Source organism: Astyanax mexicanus, chromosome 15 (assembly GCF_023375975.1).
Source record: "Astyanax mexicanus isolate ESR-SI-001 chromosome 15, AstMex3_surface, whole genome shotgun sequence".
In the NCBI taxonomy this organism is placed as follows: Eukaryota; Metazoa; Chordata; class Actinopteri; order Characiformes; family Acestrorhamphidae; genus Astyanax; species Astyanax mexicanus.
In genome coordinates this window covers 24,261,847-24,285,677 of record NC_064422.1, presented here as the reverse complement: position 1 = coordinate 24,285,677, position 23,831 = coordinate 24,261,847, and the positions used below count along the sequence as shown (strand labels likewise).

Here is a 23,831-nt window from a genome sequence, read left to right as displayed (position 1 = left end):
CAAATCCCACTCCCCGGAGAGGAATGGAAATGAGGAATTCACAGACCTCCTCGAAGAACATGTAAGCCTACTGTACGTTTGCATACAACTGTCAAAACAAGTTGCTCTGCTGCAGAAACACAGTAACAAAGATAACTGACTGATTGGCAGACATCTAGGATGGGCCAAGCGACTGAGGAGAAGGTCTCCTGAAATAAATATAATAAATATGAATCAGATAAGAAGATGTAAACAGTTGATGGTTGATTTTTACTCTCAAAGTGTAATTTTAAGTCATTCAGATTTTGGAGTTATTTGACAGAGTTGAATATTTCATTCTTAACCCAAATAAACAAATTTACTGCCCAACTCCACAGAGGTTTGCCCACTTATTTTACTTGTTGAAGTGAAGACAACAAAAAACTCCTCTTATCCAATTATAGACAAAACAAAACAAACTAATTTTAGAATCTAATTTCTGAGAAACACTAAAAAAAAAAGCTAAAGTCAACCACCAACTTCACTATCAGTGTGCAGTCTTTCCTTTGTGTATTTGGCTATCCTTTAACTTATACAATGGTTAAGTGCCTGGTCACATTGTTGTAGGCTTTAAGAACAAGTGACTATTTTTTCTACTGTTAAGTTTGACAAAGTGCTGAAAATGCACTGAGAACTGTATTGCAGTAACACAATGCGAAAATAGACTGGCAAACTTATTTTACACTTACATATGGAAGTAGAGTCACAAACACCACTAAAAACATTTCTGCACAAAATAAGAGCTTTTGTCCAGAAGCAGCATCCACTTCTCTGGGCTCTGAAGCATCTGGGATGTACTAGGCTGGCATGCCTGTAGTCCTGACATGGTCTCATTAGAGAAAGTGTGAAAAATTTTTAAACAAAAAATGCAACAATGACACTTTGAAAGACATGTTTGCAGGAAAAATGGAACAAAATAACATCTGAAGCACTTCAGTTTGGGATGGCAACTTTACAGTGATAAAGGCCTGAAATGCATGAATGTATATAGGTGTATGTTAAAGGGGACATATTATACCTCTTTTTATACAAGTTAGAATAGGTCTATGGACATATGGACAATGCATTTTTAAAAATCACTCTCACATAAAGAGTTCTCACCAGCTCTATTCTTGCCAGTTTCAGTTCCCTTTAGAATGAGCCGTTTAAGGGCTCTGTCATTTTAACGCAAATAAGCTGTTGCTGGCCACACCATGTAAACGCTTAGTGTTTACCACACATTAGTGTTAGCTTGTGCTAAATGGCAATACATAAACACGAAGATAGTTCATGCATAACTGCAATACAAAACTCATTATTTGAAAGTATACTTACATCGCTATCGTCCTTGCTACAGATCCCTTCATCAGAGGAAGTCTGCTGGCTGAAGTTCTCAACCAGCAGATCGAAATGGCATTTCTTCAACTGATCTATTTGGTGGGGGTTGATGGGTAAGGGTGCTGTGGTTGTTTTATGCAAGTTTCCTTATTGTGACGTCACTCCTTCCTACAGTAACAGGAAGGAGTGAAACCTAGGGATACAACTAAAATGTGAATTTTAACTTAAATATTACGAAAAAATGTTTATTCTAAAAAAAATAATACATCTCTGAAGGATTTTAATAATAATATTTAATTTTAAAGTTTATAGTTAGAGAGTGGGGACAGGCAACAACTGCTATTTAATTACATATCTTACTTTTGCAATTAGGTCAATGTACAAGACACTATGCTTAATAATAAAAAGTATTTTACAGTTATTTTTTGTGCACATTTATACATTTATACAATTGTCTGGGGACAGAAATGGCACCCGTTTGGTGGAATGGCCCTAAGTCGTTTTTTTTTTTTACTTATGATGGACAAAAAGGCACACCTGCTGTATATATAATGTGATTGATAAGTAAGGGCCAGCAAGTAAGACATTACCTAGGCCTCTAAAACGTTTTAAAACAGATTTGGATATTTCTGTAGATGTAATGAGAATTACCAGATTAATGTAGTGGCAGGCGCCCGGATTGCTGTCAGATGGAGTTGGCACCTCAGACATCACGCCGCCCGCTGAGCGGTACAGCATGTGCTAGCCTAAATATCAGCATGGCACCAAAACAAGCCACTCTTGGTGTTGAGATTAAGTGAGAGAAAATAAAGCAGTCTTCTGAGTAAATGTGTCTCACATTCACGTTCATCCAAGCCTTGGAACACCTCATCCTTCCCACAGCAGCCTTCCACGCGTTACACAGGTCAGTCATCAATAATGGAGGAGCTAGGCTCACATTTCCCCCCTGAGTGGAGTCATGCTTATGCAATGCTGCTAATTCTCCTGCTGATTTAGCGTGAGCGCTAAAGCTAATGAGGTTTCTCTCGCCCAGACGGTGTGGGCGAAGGCAACCAGAGCACGGGCAGACTCGACAGGGGGATGAGCACTGTGCGCCGGCTGATTAAAGAGAGAGCCAATGAGGGAAGACGGAGCCCGGCTTCAAGAGAGGTGTTGAATTGCCCTTCACAAAGCACTAAATGCGCGGCCACACGAAGCTAAAGCATGGCTAATCAAATAAGAGGGAAGAAAGGGGAAAGGAGGTGTGGGGGGGTGAGTTAAAGAGGCTGCGGTGTGTAGATAGACACACAGGCGAATCAAGTGTTCTCACAAACAAATATGTATGAAAATATAGATGAATTTATTTGAAAATGTGATGAGATGGATTTAAAGCTGACAGCAGAATCTAGTATTAAAACATTAAAGAGGTCATATCCTACATTTGTTTTACCCTGTATTCAATTTCGTTCCACTTATGACACTCATGACATCCTTCTTCCTTTTTGCATGATTAAAAAGGTCAGGCAGCCCACATTTATCCATAATTTATCCATAAGATTTGTCCTTAATTTATTTATTGTCTAGTCAAAACATCCACTAAGTACAAGGTAAGGATTTTTTTAGAAGAAGATAGAAGAAAATTAATCTAAAAAAAAACATCCACAGCTGAGAGACAACGACTCTGTGGGTCTGAAGAATATCTAATCAAATCAAATTACTGACGCTGCTGATGTTCTCAGAACAACGCACTGATCATGCCAGAGTCCAGACCTCAACATTATTGAATGTGTTTAGGATGCACCTTCAGAGATGTGTGAAAAATCATGTGTAAAATCTTCCTTCAAAAAAAACCTGAAACTTTTGAATTGAGCTTTTGTGTAGATTTTTCAGGGCAGAAAGAAGCGTAAAAGAAGATGAATGTCTGGCTGTTTTCTTCTTTTTCGCTGATACTAAAAAGTGACTTTGGCTTTGCACTTGACATAACACAGCGGACCAACACCAGCAGATGACATGGCTCTCCAAATTGTCAATGATCATCAGTAAATTTTGCATTTCATTTGGAAATCAAGGGAGCAGAGTCTGGAGGAAGAGTGGAGAGACACACAGTCCAAGCTGCTTGAGGTTTCCTTAATCACGTTGAAAAAAAAAAGATACGTAAAATTTACTTTAAAAAAGGCAAATGCAGAAAAATGCAGAAACTTTTTAAAAGTAAATTTTACGCATAATTTCTGTCAGTGCAGTGATGGTTTGGAGAGACATGTCATCTGCTGGTGTTGATCCACTGTGTTTTATCAAGTTCAAAGTCAGTGGAGTGTTTTCTCGGAAAATCTTACAGCACTTCATGCTTCCCTCTGCTGACAACTTTTACGGAGATGTTCATTTTCCAGCAGGACTTGGCACACTGCCCACACTGCCAAAAGTACCAATTGGTCTTAAATAATATTCTAATTTTCTGAGACACTGATTTCTGGGTTTTAATTGGCTGTAGGCCATAATCATCAACAATAAAATAAATAAGCTCTTAAAATAGATCACTCTGTGTGTAACACATCTATATGATATGAGTTTCCTATTTTGAACTGAATTACTGAAATAAAGTGACTTTTCAGTGATATTCAAATCATTTTTGAGATGCACTAAAGTAAGTCACAAGATAAAAGTGCAATCCTTTCATAGCTAAATAATCACTTTAAAGCTTGAATAGTTTGGTGTGAGTGGTGGTGGAGTGTCTGACTGTTGAAATGAGAAAAATGGGAGCTTTCTGCAGTGAAGAGAGGAGTCGCTTTGGATGGTAAAGGAGACAGAAAGGAGTTTTTTCTTCTTCTTTTTTCTTTCCTCTTCTGCCTGGCATGGCAGACGGTGGTGTGTGGCCGGCCTCCAGGACTGTGCCTGTTGTCCCTCGTCTCGACGCTCTGGCCTCTGGCTGCTCTCTCTCTCCTCCAGCCACAGAGACCTGAGAGAGGCCGGAGGAATGCTGCTCTCCAGCCACCCTGCCAGCCAGCTCTGGGCCTGCCCCCTGCTTTACAGCAGAATAAAAACACAGATGAAAGAGGCAGGCACGAGTGACATTTAGAAGAGCTCTGAACTAATCCTCAATTCCCACCACAGCTCAGTCTTGCTCTGAGTGCGCCATCTTTAAAAGCTCCCTGGTGCTGAAATCCTGGGATATCTGGCTATCAGACGGATCTATTCATGCTCATCGGACAAAATAAAATTCCATGGAAATTCCAGGCATTATTGTCAAAATATGGACGTTTACATTTGATTATGACTGCGTACATTAGCTGTAAAATATGTAAAAGATGCCATTGAATGCATTTATTTAGCATAACATTGGTCTTTGATGTATATTAGTGAGTATGTGAAAGTGCTTGGCGCATAAATGTGGTAATACAAAAAAAAGCAGTTCTACATGCCAATATAAACCCCAAGTCCTAAAAAAGTAAATAAATGTAAATATTAGTGCTGTCAACTGAAAAAAAAAAGTTTAATCAAAAGAGAATTCTGTGATTAATTAGGATTATTGAGTAAAACAAAGTGGGTAAAAACAATAGTTTGGGGGAGTCAAAACATTTATTGGTAATGTAGGTTGCGTCTTCATTAAGGTAGCGCCAGCACAAGCCAACTATGTGTAGTTAGCTGCTATCTTGCTTTATTGCCTTCAGCAAATCATTCTCATGAAGATGTTTTTTTAAGGTATTTTTTAAGGTGGAAGGGAAACAGGCTTTAAGGTGGAAGGAAAAGTGTAAACAATAAACCAAAAGCTTTACTGTACAGTAAAATGGGAGGATGAGATAAGCATCTATGCAATGATTGTTGTCTTTGCTGTCGTGCACTCTATTCATCTGGCTTATGAAACACGCTCTGAGAAGGTGGTGGCCGGGGGGTGGGGGGATGGGGGTTGAGTAACACAAAAGTAACACAATAGTTCCTTTTACTGGTAACTAGTTACTTTTATAGTGGAGTAACTCAGTTAGTAACTCAGTTAATTTTTGGAGAAGTAACTATTAACTATAACTAATTACTTTTTCAAAGTAATGTGTCCAACACTGGTAGTGAATTAGTACATTGATGTACAACCTTGAAGTTAAATATGTGTTTTTTCTGTAGAATATGAATGCAATGTTCAGGGAAAGAAAACTGCTGACATATTTAGATTTTTGGGGGTGTGTTCCTTTAACATGGTATGAGTCACATTAACTAGTGTAATGGATTTACTGATTTTAACGGCTTCACACAAATTAAATGAATAGTCATCCAGACTATAAAGTAAAACATAAAGAAATCTAGTAGTAAACTTAGAAGTGTTAAACAAACCAAAATAGCATTTAGGGGGGCTCTTGGCCTTTGGTACTATTGCAACCCCTTACTTTTAAAATATGATAACAAACTGCATGGTCCCTCTCCTGTTGAGTACAGAGAAAATGGCAACCACACCACAGTTTTTTCATTTAACCTCATTATGTTTAGTCCATTTTAAATGAGCTTGGTCTAAGAGAAAATGGTGCATTTGAAAATGGCCTAATGGTTAGAGGAGAAAGTTCACTGGTTTAATCCCTAGAGCGCCTAAAACATTTATAGCAGTGGTACCTTTGGCACAACCCCAAGACACCTACCCACTCCTTAACTGCCCCCTGGGCACCGCGGTGGCAGCCCACCACTCCACTCCTGGTGTGTGTACTTACTGCCCCTATTCACTAGGGTGTGTGTGTGTGTGTGTGTGTGTGTTTACTACCATGGATAAAATTAAAGGAAGAGGATACACTCTGTTGTACTCCTGGGTGAGGACTAAAAAGGATGATCTTAATCTTAATTTAAGATTATTTATTCATTTAGGTTTACATATGTTACTAAGTACATCATTATCACTTACATGTTAGGCAGGACTGTTCAGTGATGTAACAGAATTGGCAGTTAGTGTTCTCCTTCAAGCGTGTTCAGCCTTTCAAAAATAATACATTCACAGCAGTTTCCAAAGATGTTTTGCAGCTTTATGTGTCTCAGAGGGAGTACAAGCTAGCATTTACCTCTTCAGTTCATCCCAGGATAATGTACCCTAATTTTCCCTGGAAAAGACCAAGGTGGTGGATAGGAATTGGAGCTCAGTTTGAGCTGTTGAATACATGGAAATATAATTTTTAATAAATAAAATACCCTGCCTTTACGTTTTCAGAGCAAAACTGAGTTATATTTTTTGTTTAAATTGATATTGCTACGAAAGAGTGGCAAAAGTTACTCTACTCAACTCTTCCTCTACAACAGGAAATGTGTGCATTCAGTATGAACTGTAATAAAACAAATGTACATTAAATACAGCTTTGAAATAAAATAAGAGAGCACTTAAAAATGATGAGTTTATTTGATTTTACCTAATTGAAAATGGATGATGGATAACCACAATTCATCAAACCAAGATGAACTGCTTGAATTTTTGCATAAAGTTATCCAAAAGCAGTGTGTAAGACTGGTGGAGGAGAACATGCCAATGTGCATTGAAGCTCAGATTAAAAAACAGTTTTTTTTTATTTATCCAAATATTGATTTCTGAACTCTTGAAACTTTATGAATATGAACTTGTTTTCTTTGCATTATTTGAGGTCTGAAAGCTCTGCATCTTTTTTGTTATTTCAGCCATTTCTCATTTTCTGCAAATAAAATGACAATATTTTTATTTGGAATTTGGGATAAATGTTGTCTGTAGTTTATAGAATAAAACAACAACGTTCATTTTACTCAAACATATACCTATAAATAGCAAAATCAGAGAAACTGATTCAGAAACTGAAGTGGTCTCTTCATTTTTCCAGAGCTGTATATATGGGCAAAATTAATATAAATAAGTGACACTTTTGAAAACAAGTCCATGATTATGTGCATCTGATATGTGTTCTGGGAAAGCACTGTCTACATCAAGCGCATTTTAGATTCTGAGGGAAGCTGCTATCTGGTGTCTGTTCGTGAGGAAGCATTTCAATGGAGCTCTTCACCCCCTAATTGCACGTCCATTCTCTCAGACACCTTTGAAAGGACTTTGTCCCGGAGAGGCGTAAACAGCACAGCGCCGCCCAATTTATGGGTTTGTATACTTACTTGTACAATTTCAGCACAATCAATATAATTAGCACATCAAAAAACAGCACATAAAGCACAAGCTCTGAATTTTAACAGGGGCGACAGAAAAGAGGCGGTTCCGGGAACGACCAATTACAAATGTGCAAGCGAGCTGATTGTAGCAGCAGCCAGAAAAATAATAGGGTTTCCGCATGGGGGGTGAAGTCAGTCCTGGACTGTGTTTTTTTGTTCGAGAATTGATGATCCTAATTCAGCTCTCGGGGTTGGACTGGTCACTGAGGTCACTGAAGGAAGGTGAACTGAAAAAAAATCTGTTTATTAATGAGCTATTCTAATCTGTAGTCAACACAGCAATTCATTAGAATGAATTAGCACATGTGTTTTGGGGACACGATCAAGGAAATGCTGTTTGATGGGTTCTAATGGAGTAGTACCACCTAGGTGCCTGCTATCTTCTATGATTTGATTTGGCCTTGGGAATATCACAATTCAGACTGAGGAATTACTTTTAGTTTAGGTTTTAGTCTTGATATTGCTTAATCATTCTCTTTGTATAATAATTGTAATATATGATTACTTCAAATCAAATACAATTGCAGGCTGTAGTAGTAGAACATCACCAGCTAATTATCTACATATGTGCAAAACTGTGACAGCACTGGGTTTAGGAGTGGGGTTTAGGAGCTATTAGGATATTGGGGAGAGTGGTGGGGGGGGATGTGTGTTTTATGTGTTTGTGTTGATTTAGTTACTATATCATTTGTAAAGGTTCCACTGGTGCAACATTATTGACCCCCTTAATATTAACTGCCTACTACAAACTTACAGTATAATTCTGTGGTTGGACACAGGAGCAAAGACTACAGCTTACATCCAACTCAGGAAGTTGCTGTTATGTAACTTGCTCTTACAGCCTGCAACACTGAGACCCAGTGGCCAAGTTTTACAGACTGTAGGATATCAATGTAAATGTGAAAGTTGGTGGTTCGGGAGAAAGACTACACATTAATGGGGATAATACCACAGCTAGTTCCGAACCTGCAATGTGAGACGTTCTGTAAGTACCTTTGTGTATTACTCCGCCACATACAGGTAACCCAGCAACAATGCAGCGCATACAAGCCAAACAGTGCAGCTACAAACAGAGCAGTAATGGAACTATTTTAACTCTCAATGTGTTTATAACCAAACCGATTGCATTTTCTCGTCCTCTTTAACTCAAAATCTTTTAATAAACAGCAATAATAAAATAACCAGGAACCAACAAAAAAGATGTGAGTTTTACTTAAAGGTTGTACTGTACAAATAACCCCTACAGGTCAGCGTCTGTTATTAAATCAGGACAACTTGCTCAGTTATATGAAAATCATTTAAATATTAAATCCAACATCAGCGTAGGTTGTATTGTTAAATGAGAGTTCCAATGGCAACAGACTAAACTTAAAGATTATAAGTTGATTCAACTCATACATCTCATATACATAAATAATTGACCACAAATGATCACTTAACTCAAAAGAGTTGATTGAGTCATGTATAGGTATATCTATTTTTACTTATAACAGACTTCATTTATATGAGCTCAAGACAACTCAGAAAGAATTCTCTGATAATCTACGTTAGTAGTCTTCTTTTCTCCTGTTAATTAGACTTCTCATTATAATTCTGCTTGTCTTTAGCTTCTTATACAGTTCTGACCTTCAGAAATCTAAAGGAGAGAAGCCAAACTCTTGTTGGTAAAAGGCTAATAATATAAGCCCCCTGTACACGACATGAACAACTCCCCAATCCCCACCTAAAGCATAGCAGTTCTAGGAATCTTTGGCTTTCTAAGAAATATCTGACCTAATTCCCAGTCTTTTTAGCAAACCATTCATGGTGCTTTCACCCACTACACACGGTCAGTGAAAGAGGCAAGAGACATAAACAACGTTTTATCAGATACACATCAAATCTCATCCTCCCAGCAGGGCTCTCTAAAAGAAGAGTCTGCTAAATTACCTTTGCCCTTTAACCTGGTCCTGTGGGTGTCCTCCAGTCAATCCGGCCCGGAATGAAAGGGTTTGTGTGGTTTAGTCACGGTCCAAATGAGATAAGGATAAAGCTTCAATATCAAACGCCTTTAAACACCGGCTCTCTCAAGTCTGACTAACAACTTTACATGATTTACATTTCAGTCTCTCTGACACTTGAAGGCACTCTCAGTGAAAGTATGAAACACTCATAGAAATGTAACCTTGCTTCGTTGTGAGATGAATTCCAGAAAATATGTGTCCTTGGATGCCAAGAAATCATACCATTATTTACTTATCTATGGGAAAGAGGAAAAAACATCTATTTTTGAGTTCATTTCTCATAGAAGAAACCCTCAATTTTGTCACGTATAGCTATGTATTTATCGTTCGGGTGACGTTTCAGGTTTCTTTTTTATTAAACATGTTCTTAAAGCAGCGTTATGTAATTTTTTAATCTTAAAATTACAGCTTCAATTCATGTTGATGCTCCACATACCTGTGATGATAATAATATAGCATCTCTGCTGTAGCTATACTTCAGGCTTGGCACATTGCTAACTAACTGCACTGTATAACTTTGGTTTTGGCAGTACAACGCTTACGAGAATTGTTTAATTATGCGTATTCCAAGTGATATTATTAGTGTAAAATCTGGTAATCGTATTTGTTCTTCTGCCTCAGTCCACATGCTTCTTTCTCTTTCTTTCAGGGACAGTTCTGTATCTCTAAGCTTGTCCAGTAATGCATGTAGAAATAGTGTCCTTTAGAGGTGGCTCAAATGCTAATTCTACTTCCTGACTGTAGGGAGGCCTAAACAGTTAGGTCCATAAATATTTGGACAATAAAGGGTTTTTAACCAAGTCTTAGTAACAAACAGTTCGTTTTCTGTTATTTAACTTGTCCAATTACTTGACCGAAACCTGGATATAAAAATATTATGTATAAAAAAATGTTCATCCGATTTTTATGCAATCTTTTTATTCAACCCACTGAATTAAAGTTAAAAGTCTGCATCTGAATACTTTTTTTTTTTTCAAAAAATCATTGTGGTAATGTACAGAAATTAAATTAGAAAAAGTTTGTCTGCACAATAAATAGACACACACATCTAAGTTGTAATGGGTTCACTATATGCAGTTGAAGAACAAATAAAAATGCTTATATTTTGCATTGCTTTCCAAATTACTGCAAAGTACTTGATTACAAATAACATACATTTTCAGTCAACAATTTGAGTAAAAGGTAGAATCCTTAAAAAATGTAACGATAATTTTGGTGGATTTATCTTTTGTTTTAATGACAGCGAGCATTAGAACTGTATGGATGCTACAAGTTTGTGTTAAGCATAAAAATGAGTCAGTCTCATGTCTAATGAGTCAATATTAAAAAAATGTAACCTTGAATATTTAGGTACAAATAGTGCATAATTTTAAATGCCATTTCTTTTGATTAATATTTTTCCTTCCCTTTTTGTTGTTGAACATCTTATTGTCTTAGCGTCGCATTTGAAACCAAATGCCAGTCTAAGCTTTTTTTTTTACACTGAATATTATCAACCTAATACCTATGATGCACCACCCACTATAAGCCCACATTTTTCCCTTCCGGTTAAAGTGTATGTCACAGTGGAAGGATGAGAGGATGGATGTAAGTGCAGTTAATATAAATTTAATATAATAAAACAAGATTAACAAATTCAAAACAAAGAAAACAAACACTAAAAAAGCAAAAAAGACAATATACAACACCAGAATAGGAAATTAACAAAGACTAGTCAAAACTAAGAAAACAATAATACTGGGATTTAAAAAAACAAACCTGACACATACACAGTATGGTAGCACACAAAAGACTCCCAAAAATACTCAAACAAAGGGGCTTAAATGCAGGAGGAGGGTATGGAACACCTGGGACTGGTAACGAGGGGGCGGGGTTACAAACAAGACATAAGGTGACAACACTAATGGCTAGGGCAGGGCTAGGGTGGAGACAGGGCAGAGCACATGGGGTAGGAAAACAAAACAGCAACAAACAGAAGAGCAGGACAGGAACAGAACAATACAAGACATAAAAGGCTAAAGGTATGACAGAGTCTTTAATTAATTAAATAATTCAAATAAAAGGTATTTACAGTGATGTATGCTGCTCAAACAATGCTATATAAAATTAAAAGATAATACCGTTTTTATCCATGTTTCTTAAAGTATTGCATTTTCAAGGTGTCACTAAGAAGGGCACAAAAGACCAAAAACAGACTCCAAGACTTATTAGCTTTTGTCCTCACAGAGACTAATGTACCTAATTGTGTTTGCTACAAAGAAACTGAGTAACCTCGCTGTTCCATTGTACAATAGCACCGTAATTATCAATCCTGGTCCTACAGTACCACTTTCTGCACATTTCCAAGTTCCCACTGTTCCCAGCACACCTAATGAACCTACTGAACTAATTAACAAGCCCTTCCTGAGGGGAACTGGGTGTGCTAGCACAGGACCGAGACTGAGGTCTGCAGGGTAGTAGTAGTAGTACTCTGGGACCAGAACTGAGGGAACCACTGCAGCAGGGTGTACCCGACGTATCGAGCGGCCCTGAAGCGAGATGGCTTTACATTGTGTTCCCATTACCTCATCATCATAAAGCAGATCGTGATTGCAGTGTTTTTTGCAAAGCAGCAAAATCTGCCTCTTTGTGTGAGATTCGGCTGGCATGCCCACATAACACCTGTAATCAGTGGCTGCCAGCAGTGCCCAGGGGGACATAAAGCAGTGGTTTTGTTGCCCCACTGTGACAGCGGCCCTTGTTCCTGCTGACAGGTCCGCACGCTGGGCCTTAGTGGCCACTGTGGCCCGTGTAAATACAGCCCTGGGTCCCTGCCACTGGGGAGATAATGTTATCTACACTGCCAAGGAGTTCTCCCACCCCTCCCCTGAGACTGCCCCTGCTCACCCACCCTCATCACAAATCCAGACCCTAACTCACTTCTGCCCTGTCACCTCCTCAGAGCTTTAACTTAGATCTACCCATCCGCACATGACCATTTATGCAGGCAGATTGACATACAGCTCTGGAAAAAAATGAGAGACCACTATTACTATACTAAAAAGAATGTATTACATGCCATCCATGTGTTGACACAGTAAGACTTGGTCTGAGTAAAGGCCATAAAGTTATCCAAAAGTAGTGTGTAAGACTGGTGGAGGAGAACATGCCAAGATGCATTAAAACTGTGATTAAAAACCAGGGTTATTCCACCAAATACTGATTTCTAAACTCTCAAAACTTTATTAATATGAACTTGTTTTCTTTGCATTATTTGAGGTCTGAAAGTTCTGCATCCTTTTTGTTATTCCAGCCATTTCTCATTTTCTGCAAATAAATGCTTCAAATGTCAATATTTTTATTGTAAATCTTTTAGTTTATAATTTACACGTAAATATCCACTATTAAAAGCTTCAGTCTTAAGAAGAAGAACAAAAGTGTGATTAATTATGATTAATCATGATCATGTTGTTGGGATTAGTCTGATTTTTTTTTTAATCAGTTTACTCAACTATTTAAAATGTGTTGGAAGTATTAGCAGTTGTAGTTTTAACTTTGGAAAATGTTTAAACAAAATTTTAAAGTTAATGGTTGCAAAAAGGTAAAAAATAAAATACTGAAAATAAAATTAATTCTGCCATTTTGATTGTAGTTTGATCGTCAGGCCACTTCTAAATTGGTGTTAAAATGTGTTAAAAATCAAACTGCAAATGACAAACTATAAAGTAAAGTTCATGAAAAAACATTAAGTTGTGTTACTACATTACATTACAGTACCTTTATAACATTTATATCATGTTTATAAATATACATTAAACATTAAAGGGACAGTTTCCCGGACAGGGGTTAAGTCTAGTCTGGCTATATTTTCCTTTCAGTAGAAAATCCCTATTCATGCTGTGTAGTTTAAGTCTAGGCTTAAAGAAGAACAATACTTTTAAAGAAAGTACAATACAGATTATAAAGAGATCGTACTGTATAGTTTATTAAATGTTGATCAAAACATAGTTTACTGTTGATTCGTTGATTCAACCGTGAAGAAACATGAAACATGATTGAGCTTTCTGCTCAATCAGAGATGAGGCTTTTAGAAAAGACACATTGTTCCACACTTAAATGGAACATAGCATGTTGACCATGGCATTGTTTAGCTCGATTCATGGGAGCGTGCTAACATTCTCCCAGACGCCCTAGGAATGTGAATTATCCCGCAGATTCGGAGGGGTCCCTGCAACGTGACCTCCAGCAGAAGGAGGCTGAGCCAAACTGATTGAATAATCCCTGGCTTTCCTTTTTTCTTTTTCATTAAAAAGAGATTTTAAGTGTGAAAAGTATTATTTTTCGCCCCAAATGCAGTGGAATTTCACACATATCCAAGGTCTTGGGATTTTTTCCAGTGTAGGAGGTATGGACTGAGCAGAGACCGAAGGCCGATAAATACAAGCAATAAAAAATAAATCAATAAAAAGCATTCCTTCTTTTCATTTTCACTTTTCTTCTTTTTTCACATCAAAGGTCCAGTACAACCAATAGCCAAGAACATAGTCTACTTCACAAGCTGACAAACACATTCAATGTTTTTCTACCGTGATGTTTTGAGCTACTCTTCATGAATGTGAATGCTGAGAATGTTAGCAGTGCCTGAGCCTGCCCAGCCAAATTCATCTAGAGTTCTTCAACACCAACACTTTATACCGGCATAAAGGGCGAAGTTCACAGCCGGCACGGGTCAGAGGGAAAGAACAAACCCAGTTACAGTTATTTGCTCAGTGAAACCAAATGTAATTCGGAGAAGCCGGGCCAGTTCAGACTTGTCCGGGGCGTCTTTGTACTTTCCTAGTCGATAAGTAAACCCGTTCCAATGGTAAATCACAAGTACAGCTTCTAGACAAGGAACCATGTGTGTGTGTGTGTGTAATTCACTGAAGTGTAACGAGACACTTTGGTGAACAATGGGAAATCCCAAATGGTAATGCAATGTAAAATTCTAAAAGACAAATGAGATCATGCTCCAGTGAACTCTAGAAGATTCTTCCAGTAAAAATTGAGAAGTTACAGTATAGCTGCATTTTAAAGACTAGGCTGCAGTCCTTGGTAGGACTGTCCTACACATTTGAAACAGTTTAAAGAGGTTTTGTGCTGATGTTTACATTTACATTTAAGGTATTAAGCAGACCCCCTTATCCAGTGCGATTTACAACAGTGCTTCATTGTTTATTTCAAAATATCCATAGCTAGTTTGTAGAGACTAGGACCAAGAGATATACCAAGCTTGATAATGACCAGCCAGTGGAGATTTGTAGTAGTCAAGTCTTGAGATGAAAAGAGACTGCACAAGCACCTGAGTGGCTTCCTGAGACAGAAATGGTCGAATTCTTTGGATGTTGTACAGGAGAAATCTGCATGACCGGGTCAGATTCGCAACATGGCTAAAGAATGAAAACTGGTCATCCAAAGCTACCCCAAGGCTTCGTGCTTCTGCGGATGGAGTGACCAGTGAATTCTCGAGTTCAATTACTGTTTCGAAACTCGTGCTTTTCTTTTCTTTACAGAAATAATTAATACAAATTTCAAAACATTTTAAAACAAACTCTTTTCCAGAGCCTTTTTTTCCTGCCATTTTTTTCAAATGTTCTTGTTGTGTTGGACATGAGCATTGAATTGTGGATACCTGAGGGCCACAAAGTATACATCAGTCGCATCCTTTAAATCGTTGCAAACGATTGTCTGTGTACAAAATATATTTTACTTTGGAAATGAAGCACAGTTAGGCTGCAGCATATAGTCATTGGAACACAACTGTTGTTTGTTTCTTTTTTTGTATAATTTATTTCGAATTTTATCCCTATTCGGAAAGCCAGTTACCCACCCCTTTAATTAGGACTCACTCTATGAATAGCAAACTCAACACTAAGAGGATGAAGACTAGCGCATGCCTTTTTCAATACTTGTAAAGTCAGCCACTGTCTCTTTTCTCAAGTTGTCGCTGATGCAGCATCTATGGGTAGCCAAGTCACTTGGAGGAAAGCGCAGTGACCCAGATCTGATACATCAGCTCATAGATGGCAGTGCTGAACAGCATTACACTAGGAAGGATGAGAGGAGAGAGTGCACCATCTATCCACTCAGAGATAGCAACTCCAATTGTGCTCTCTCAGACTCCGGCTGCTGAACCAGCAATCCCCCGATCATATCAGCAGATCCTTAGTCCTCTGGACCACTCAGAGCCCCAGCTGTTGTTTGTTATTTCTCCTGCTGTAACACGCCCACTTTAACTCAATAATGGGCTGTTAATGAGCTGATTAGATGGAGCAGGTGTTTTGGGAGCAAGAAAACACCCAAATTTGAAGGCCACTAGGCCCATATTCTAAAAGATGTGAGGATAGAGATGTGAAAATGCTCTGCAAGAATCAATTCCATAAAATAATTTAGGGTTTGTTCCCATTTAAGTAGCTGCAGACCCTTTATAACTCTAAAAAAATACAACATAGTGTTCCTTGAGGTGAAGAAGACTATTTGATGTATGTATATTTAAAGAAATCATAGCATGATAGCATATCACAATTTTCTTTACCAGAAATCTCATTTATCAGCCAATACCAATACCGATCAGATGTTTCTGAGATAAAAGAGGCATTAGGTATTTTAAACTAAGCTATTATGCACAAACACAAGCACCCATCTACCCCAAAGAACAGAACACACAGCTAACAATCTAGATTTGATGGGACGTCTGGCATCTAATCTGGCTTTTTTGATAAGTTAAAAGATCCTCCACATTCACTATTATCAGCCAGAGCTCAAAAGATCACAATTGGTCATGTTTCTCCTATGATTCCTGTTATTGATCTGGAAGTAAAAGTGGAGCTTCAGTAAGGTTTAAAGGGTAAATTGCCTGAAGAAAATTATGTACAAAAAAAAACTTCACTGTCCACAAATACCAATATAAATCTAACATTTCTTATTTAAAAACAACTAAGCTTATAAAACTGGAGCATTTTCTAGTAGTCTAGTAGACTACTATGCTCAAACTACTCAATCACTCAACTACATCTAATGCTTTTTTTTAAACTTTGCTTTCTGGTTTATTACCCCCCATTGATTAATGGTATATTCTTTCACCTGGTTTTGTAGACTGTAAAACAAAAAAAATACCATTTAAAGCATGTCACCATCTCTAAAGCTGCATTCCAATGCCTAGACTGCAGCTAAGGGCGTTTCAAAAAGAAAAAACTTTGCATGCAGCCGTGAATTTGAAGGACGCAACTGATGTTATATTTCAAGATTCTCGGTTACCAAGAATTTGCTGCACATTTAAACAGCCTCCAGAGTTTTAAGTATTACTAATGATGCTTACATGTAATGTTATTATTTAACGCCTAATTAGACTGTTAAATATCTGTGACCTTCTTCTGAGGCTACTGAAAAGAAGCCTTCCTACGACAGTCCTACCAAGGACTCTCCTAAAGCTTAAACTATAGATCTGTCACACCCATCTGATTATTGCCTTCAGAAGTGCTAGATTAGCTGACTGTAGTGTGTTAAAACTGGTTGGATGGTTAGAAACCAGTAATCCAGTCTATGTAGACTCTAGACTGCATGTTGTTTTCCAGTTTCCTTGGAAATTAAGGGCATTAAGGGCATTAGAGCTTCTGTAGCACCACCAACAACTAAATGACAACTTTCAGAGATGGTCAAACCTTTATTCAAGTACAGAATATAATTTGATTTAAGTTGCATGTTAGAATAATTCATTCTTCAAAAGAAGTCGATACAAATACACTTCTAAAACAGTCCTCGCCATGAATATGGTATTGCCTCTCACAATTCATCAGGAAATAAAAACAAACCATGGCATTTAAACAGCTTAACAGTTAAAAAACAACAAAAAAACAAACAAACAGGACAACTGTGTAAAAAAGAGAGGAAAGAAATAAGACATATTTCTCACATTTTATCAAATAAATTATAAGGCTGAAAATAGAGGAACCAAACTTAAGACAGTGCCTCAAAGTGCTTGTGCTGGGTTTCTCTCTGAAAATATTTCTGCAAAGCACTTTGGCTTGTTGCATCCCCCTTAATTTACCTTCTGATAGATGATTTTGTAAAGATTTAAGAAGCATCACATGTTGATATTATAACATAGTCTAAAATATTCAGCGAACTAAAAGGAATATAGGTTTAGCTCTACACAAAAATTGTTTTTTTTTGCCACTACTTATGAATAGAATATGTCCCACAATAGTCATCTGCATCTTAAAACAAACTGAAACCCTCCAACCATGAATCAATTAAGTCTTTAAAAAAAAAAAAAGGAACATTGACGATCATCAGTGTTCAGCATAGATTCCTCAGGAAACAAATGCAAAAGTAGTAATAATAAAAAGAAGAATAATTACATAGTATTTCATTTTCCACATGTTGTACCATTTCATTATGCTAATGTAGCAAAACAAAAGTCAACAGGTCTTGAGACCAGCAGCGTGTGAGGGACGAGCTCAGGGACGCTCAGAGAAAAGACTCCGCCCTCTCCCACAGAGGCATTTCAGAGAAGAATCCTTCACACAGGCCGTAGCCCTGGTCCAGAGACAGCGGGATGGCCTGAGCTTCCTCTTTAATCTCCCAGGGGTGCTGCTGCTGCTGCTGATGCTGAGGGATATCTGAAAACAGTGCCATTCCTTCGTAACAGTGCGGATGAGCCTGCATCTGCTGCTGATGCTGCTGCTGCTGATGTTGAAAGTCCTCCATGCTGCACCCCATCATGGTGTTCATCTCCAAGTAAGCGCAGGCCTGCTCGTCCTCGCTGCTGTACCACTTAGGCACGTGGCTGGACACGTGCTGGTTCTGAGAGGACACCTCCATCTCACAGCCCAGAGAGCTCAGAGCCGTGTTGATGTCCAGGTCTTCGAAGGTGCTTCCGTTTCCGCTAAGGACGTCGTCAAACACAGAGGCCAGGTCGAAGTCCCCCCGGAGGATGTCCGAGCTTTTGATTTCACTGGCCAGCAGCGGCGACTGGGACATCCTCCCCAGCTTGGCGCCTCGCTTGGGGAGTGCCTGCTTGCGTTTGCTCCCCGTCGCAGGTTCCTGGAAGTGGCCCAGTGTCGTTGACTGGTTGTGCTGAGGGCTGTAGGAGGAGCAAGAGGACAGCAGACGACTCTGTCTCTGGGTGCTGAAGTTCGTGGCAGGCATCCTTCTCCGCTTGAACACGCCATTGACGAACATATCAGCGTATTGGGGGTCGATCTGCCAAAAGCCCCCTTTTCCCGGCTCGTCCTTCTGCCTGGGCACCTTCATGAAGCACTTGTTCAGGGACAGGTTATGGCGAATTGAATTCTGAAGGAGACAAATGAAAGCTTGTTAGTTTTAAAGTGTACAATATGTCACTGATTGATATCTTTAAATGTGTACAATAAACTAATATGTCCATGTCAATACACGTGTGAGCAAAATGTGAGAAGCTATGGTTAAATAAGCAAAGAGACACAGTGTCACTGATGAGAAGCACCAAAATTTAACTGAGATTCTATCTGATATTAAAAGTGCATACTAATAGATAATCTTTGTTAAATGCTAAACATGAGTGAGTGAGTGCCTTACGAGCTATATCCTTAAAAAGCTTAGCAGCTAAAACAAATGCAATTGGTCAAGCATACTAGATCATAAAATATTGTTTTACTATGGCATAACTGGGTCTGATTACCCTGAAAGGCAAACACAGCATGCTATTTGTCCTTGGCTAAGACTCTTAACATCAAGTTTGTATAATTTGAGTCCTCAGGAGTTCTAGATAAGAGCATAAATAAATGTAACATAAACAAAAACAGCTGCATGCTCAAAAATTAGCTTAAATGTGTAGAGAGATATATATACATATACCTTCCATAAAACATGTCATTTAGATATTTTGCCAGCTAATATAATATTAATTGATTGATTAATAAGAGGTTCAGTAGTCTTTTGAAATATATTAGTAGTAGTAATAGTGATCAGTAGGCCACAGCTAATCGACACACCACATACAGCAGGATCAGCAGTAAGATCTACTTTAGTAATTACATAATTCTGTATGCATGTTCTCCAAATAGGAATTCTACAGAAGTAACTGAAAACATTCATATTTTGCCACTTTACCCCTTTCTATTGATTTCTTTTTTTATTGAATATTTATTTTGTGTGAATGACAGTTGATATTTATAACTTTATAACTATACAAAAAAAAGGAACAATATCTGAAAATATTAGGGAACAAAAACAGCTTTAGCCAAATAAGAGCTTTAGCTTTATTTTATGCTGAGAAAGCTCTTTAGGTGGACATCAGTTTGAAGTCCATGCTAAATGTACCACCTGTAGAGCAAAGAAACTACATCAACCTCAATACAAATATGTCAACAATCAAACCTGTGGCTGTTATTCAGATCACAATTTGTTTTAAAAATACACTTTTAAAAATGTTTCATTTGATCAGCAAAAATGCTGTGCTTCGTACATACAGTAAAGACCTGTGGAAGGTCCCATTGTGCAGCAGGTCGAGGTGTCCTGTTTCACTGGATTAATGTGTGTGTGTGTGTGTGTGTTGTGGTGGTGGTGGGGGGGGGGGGGTTAATGAAGGTGGGGGATGGGAATGATGTGTGTACAGGAGAGCATATGCTCCTAATGAGGCTCTCTTGTAATGCAGAACTGCATGTTTCTTATGATCAGCTGTGCTGAGCTGCCAGCAACGTCCCCCTAAGGGTCCCTCATTAAAGAGGCAGGCCCCCCAGGATACACTGTGGCCCTTTGGGCATAGTGTACTCCAGCAACAGCAACAGCCCGGGGTCTATGATCTGTCAGCGCAGGTTATTTATTCACACTGAAGACCAAGACAGACACATGTGGTTCAGTGTTGGTCATATTTTGCAGGTAGTTTATGGTTGTGTAGCTCCTATACCTGGCTCTACAGGTGGTATATCAAAGTACAACACATGATTAATCTGGAAACTATAAGATATTAGCCTAGTGATGTATTAGCTGTTTAATTTAGTGGTGTAAACACCATGTCGCTACTTTTGAGTTCAGAAGGAAGATAAGTTTTTATTTATACTGAAATATGGATTACATTTCATAACTAACTAAAAAAACACTTCTAAAGCTCTTTATTAAATATTTACTATACATTTATAAAGCATCAATTCTACCCGGAAATACAATAATAAAGTAAAAATATGTGTGTTCATCAGGCATACCCACTATACAATTACTTGTTCCTTAATTTTGAGTTTTTAAATCATGTTTTTTAAGACTAATTGTTATTTTGTTTGCCATTTTTACGTTTTTACATTTTTATTTACATTTATTTATCCATTATTAAATGCTTCAGGAAAAAGAACATTTGCGATTAATTGTGATTAATCATTTTTTTTTATAATTATTTTGATAAATCGACTGCCACCACTATTTAAAACATATTCCTTATATTCTAAATGTGACAACACCAACAGTATAGGACTACATGGGTCCTCCAGTTATTTACCTGCCAGCTGGGCTCTGCATGTCTGTAGTAGCAGTAGTTCTCGGTGATCCAGCTGTAGATGGCAGACAGGGTGATTTTGGTCTTTTTGCTGGCCTGCATGGCCATGCAGATGAGGGTGGCGTATGAATATGGGGGCTTGACGTGAGGGTTCGTTTTGTAGTCGACCTCCTCACTGTGGCCGTAGAGTCCGGCCTGTGGATGGCCATAGGTTCCGCAGGCTGGGGTGGGGTTCCCCGGAGGCTGGGCCATGCCCATGGCCGCCGTGTCCCCGGCAGGTGGGCTGGATGGCGAGTCAGAACCTCCTGAAAGGTTCTTGGGCTGAGGGAAGTGCTGCGGGTGGCAGCCGAAGCTGGGCGACCTCTCCGGGTTGGCACTGAGAATGGAGAAGTTCTGGAGCCAGTGCAGGCTGGTGAGGCTGTCGTCCAAGCTTACAGAACCACTTACGTTCTCGCGGTCCTCTGGGTGAAGCAGCATCCATTTCTCCTTGAACATGTTGGCGATCTCTGGGCTCGTCAGAACTGGCATCTTGAAAGGAGACGTGTCTTGTCTGAATAGCTATGGAGGGATTTTGTGGTGGGATACCTGAAAAAGACGTAGAAGTTAGGAAGAGATAGAAATTGCAAGCTTGTAAAACAGTGGAAATGACAATGTTAAAGTACTATTGAACTATTATACTAAGGCAGCAAAACAAACATCTTATAGGGGTTAGAACTGGGCAATAATTTGATAACAGTATATATCCCAATATAAAATATTTCAAGTGATATGATTTTTAAACACATTTACAGTATTTCCATATATATTATCCTCAGCCTTTGTCATTACAGGCTAAATAAAATAAATGCATACGTAGGTAAAGACGGCTTTACCATTGTTCAATATCAATATCGATATTCAATTGTATTGACTGAAATGAAAAAATATATTGTGATATCGTTTTTGGCCGTATCATCCAGTCCTAAATGGGGGAATTTAAAATTTTCTGCAAAGTTCTGCAAACATAGATGGTTAAGAAAATTAAAAGCAATATCTTTGTAATAGTATTTTGTTTTGTGATTTACTGTTGTAATATATAATAATGACGGAGGGATATATACAGCGTTCATGGCAAAATAGCCCCTTAAAATGATTTGATTTCAGATTTAATGATATGTCACTAATTTCAACATTAACGTTAATGAGATGTGTGAAGCATCAATGGCGGATTTAAACAGAAAATAAAATGCCTATATTTGCGTTGTAGGCCTAATAACCCATGGTTCCTAACACCACCACGGTAAATTAACCATGGTGACAACGTGAAATGATTGTCTGCAATTAACCATTTATATCATGACTTTTATAAACTAAATAAACCAATAAAACTCCCCAAAACTAAAGACAATACTGTAGATTTTTTATGAATATTACAGACTTAAGTTGTACGTCTGTAGTGTTTATTTAAGTTATCCAGAAACAGACAAATTTGCCCTATATTACCTAACTCCTTATCCCATGAAAAAGATAAACATTATATTAAAAATGAGATGTACACAATAAGTTAGAATCAGCTTTTCTCAGCCTTGAGATAACACAAAAGACACCTGTTAACTCTTATACTAAGATGGTGCTTACAGGTGTATTATTTCTAAAAGACCAAGCGAACACCTTAAACAAGCTCACAAATGAATAAATAAAATGAATTTCCAATAACACTATTGTCCTATATAAGCTTTAGAATACTTTCCAGTTTAACCTGATGCCCCTCATAACACCTGAATCCACCCCACACACAGAGCGAGAAAGAGAAAGAAAATGTAAAGAGCAGTGAAGAATAAAAAACAATAAACAGAAAACGCTTAAACTGTTCAATCAGGCAAAATCAACAGTCTTAAAACTGAGATGATGCACCAGTGTTCCTAAAAAATAGAGATTTAATGCTTTTCTTACCTTGGCTGTGGAATCAATAAATGCAGTGCCTGATGGAGAGCCTGCTTCCCTGGATGAGTCTCAGACAGTCAGCCAGCCGAGGAGGAGAAAAAGGAGGAGGAAGAGGAGGAGGAGGAGGAGGAGGAGGCAGAGCAACAAGTGCACTCACTGGCTGTACTCTACGATCACTCCATTCTCATGTGAAAAGAGCAAAGATTAACATCCACCTTTAGGCAAACTGCATCCCAAATGTCATGGTGCACTGTGTGAGGGGAGTGAGGCAGACTGGAGGAGGCTTTGCTGCCTCTTAATAGCCCTTTAAAGCCAGGAGCGCTCTGATTGGCTCCAGTGTCATGTAGCACAGGCTGGTGAAGAACCACTGAGGGGAGTGTCTTTACCACACATCACCCCTCCTCACCTACACACACACACACACACAGCACTAAAGCAGCTTCAGCACTGACACAGCCTAGACCCTACATCATATGGTTGACCATCTCAGACTTTGACCTGACCTGTATAGGGTATATTTTTTATTTGAATTTAATGGTTTAGGTGGTTAAGAGCATGATCAACCTGACCAAGCTGGTCAACGAGCATGACCAAAAGAAACATGTTGGCTGACCAGAAAAAAAAACAGTATAACCAAGCAGGTTCACCACAATAGCCAAGCTGGTTGATCAGTATGACCAAAAAAAAACAAAGCTGGTTGTCCTAGCAAAACCAGCATAAGGGGGTTGACGGGCACAGCCAGTAAAACCAAACTGGTTGAACAACAAAACCAGTATAATCAAGCAGGTTGACCACTATGACCACCATGGCCAAGCTGGTCGATCAGTATGACCAGCATAACCAAGCTTACATGGCCAGCAAAACTAAGCAGGTTTACCAGCATTGAACAACAAAACCAAGCAGGTTGACCACTAAAACCAGTATAACCAGGCTGGCTAACATGCATGACCACCATGGCCAAG

At 38.5% G+C, this 23,831-nt stretch overlaps 1 protein-coding gene across 1 annotated transcript; it reads right to left on the bottom strand.

The window, feature by feature from the left end:
* Positions 1 to 17,122: 17,122 nt before the first annotated feature.
* foxj1b (forkhead box J1b) lies at positions 17,123 to 23,471 on the bottom strand. Its single transcript, XM_049464883.1, has 3 exons — positions 22,879 to 23,471; positions 20,950 to 21,531; positions 17,123 to 18,773 (listed from the first exon to the last, which is right to left on the bottom strand). The coding sequence occupies exons 2-3, from the start codon at positions 21,472 to 21,474 to the stop codon at positions 17,949 to 17,951; spliced, it is 1,350 nt and encodes a 449-aa protein (XP_049320840.1). The 5' UTR covers positions 21,475 to 21,531; positions 22,879 to 23,471; the 3' UTR covers positions 17,123 to 17,948.
* Positions 23,472 to 23,831: the final 360 nt, after the last annotated feature.

What these genes read in the sequence shown, in the direction of transcription:
- foxj1b (XM_049464883.1), bottom strand. Translation starts at nt 21,474, where the DNA reads ATGCCAGTTCTGACGAGCCCAGAGATCGCCAACATGTTCAAGGAGAAA. An exon ending in ATGCAGAGCCCAGCTGGCAG is followed by an intron (nt 18,774 to 20,949) that starts GTAAATAACTGG and finishes TGTCTCCTTCAG; the next exon opens with AATTCAATTCGCCATAACCT.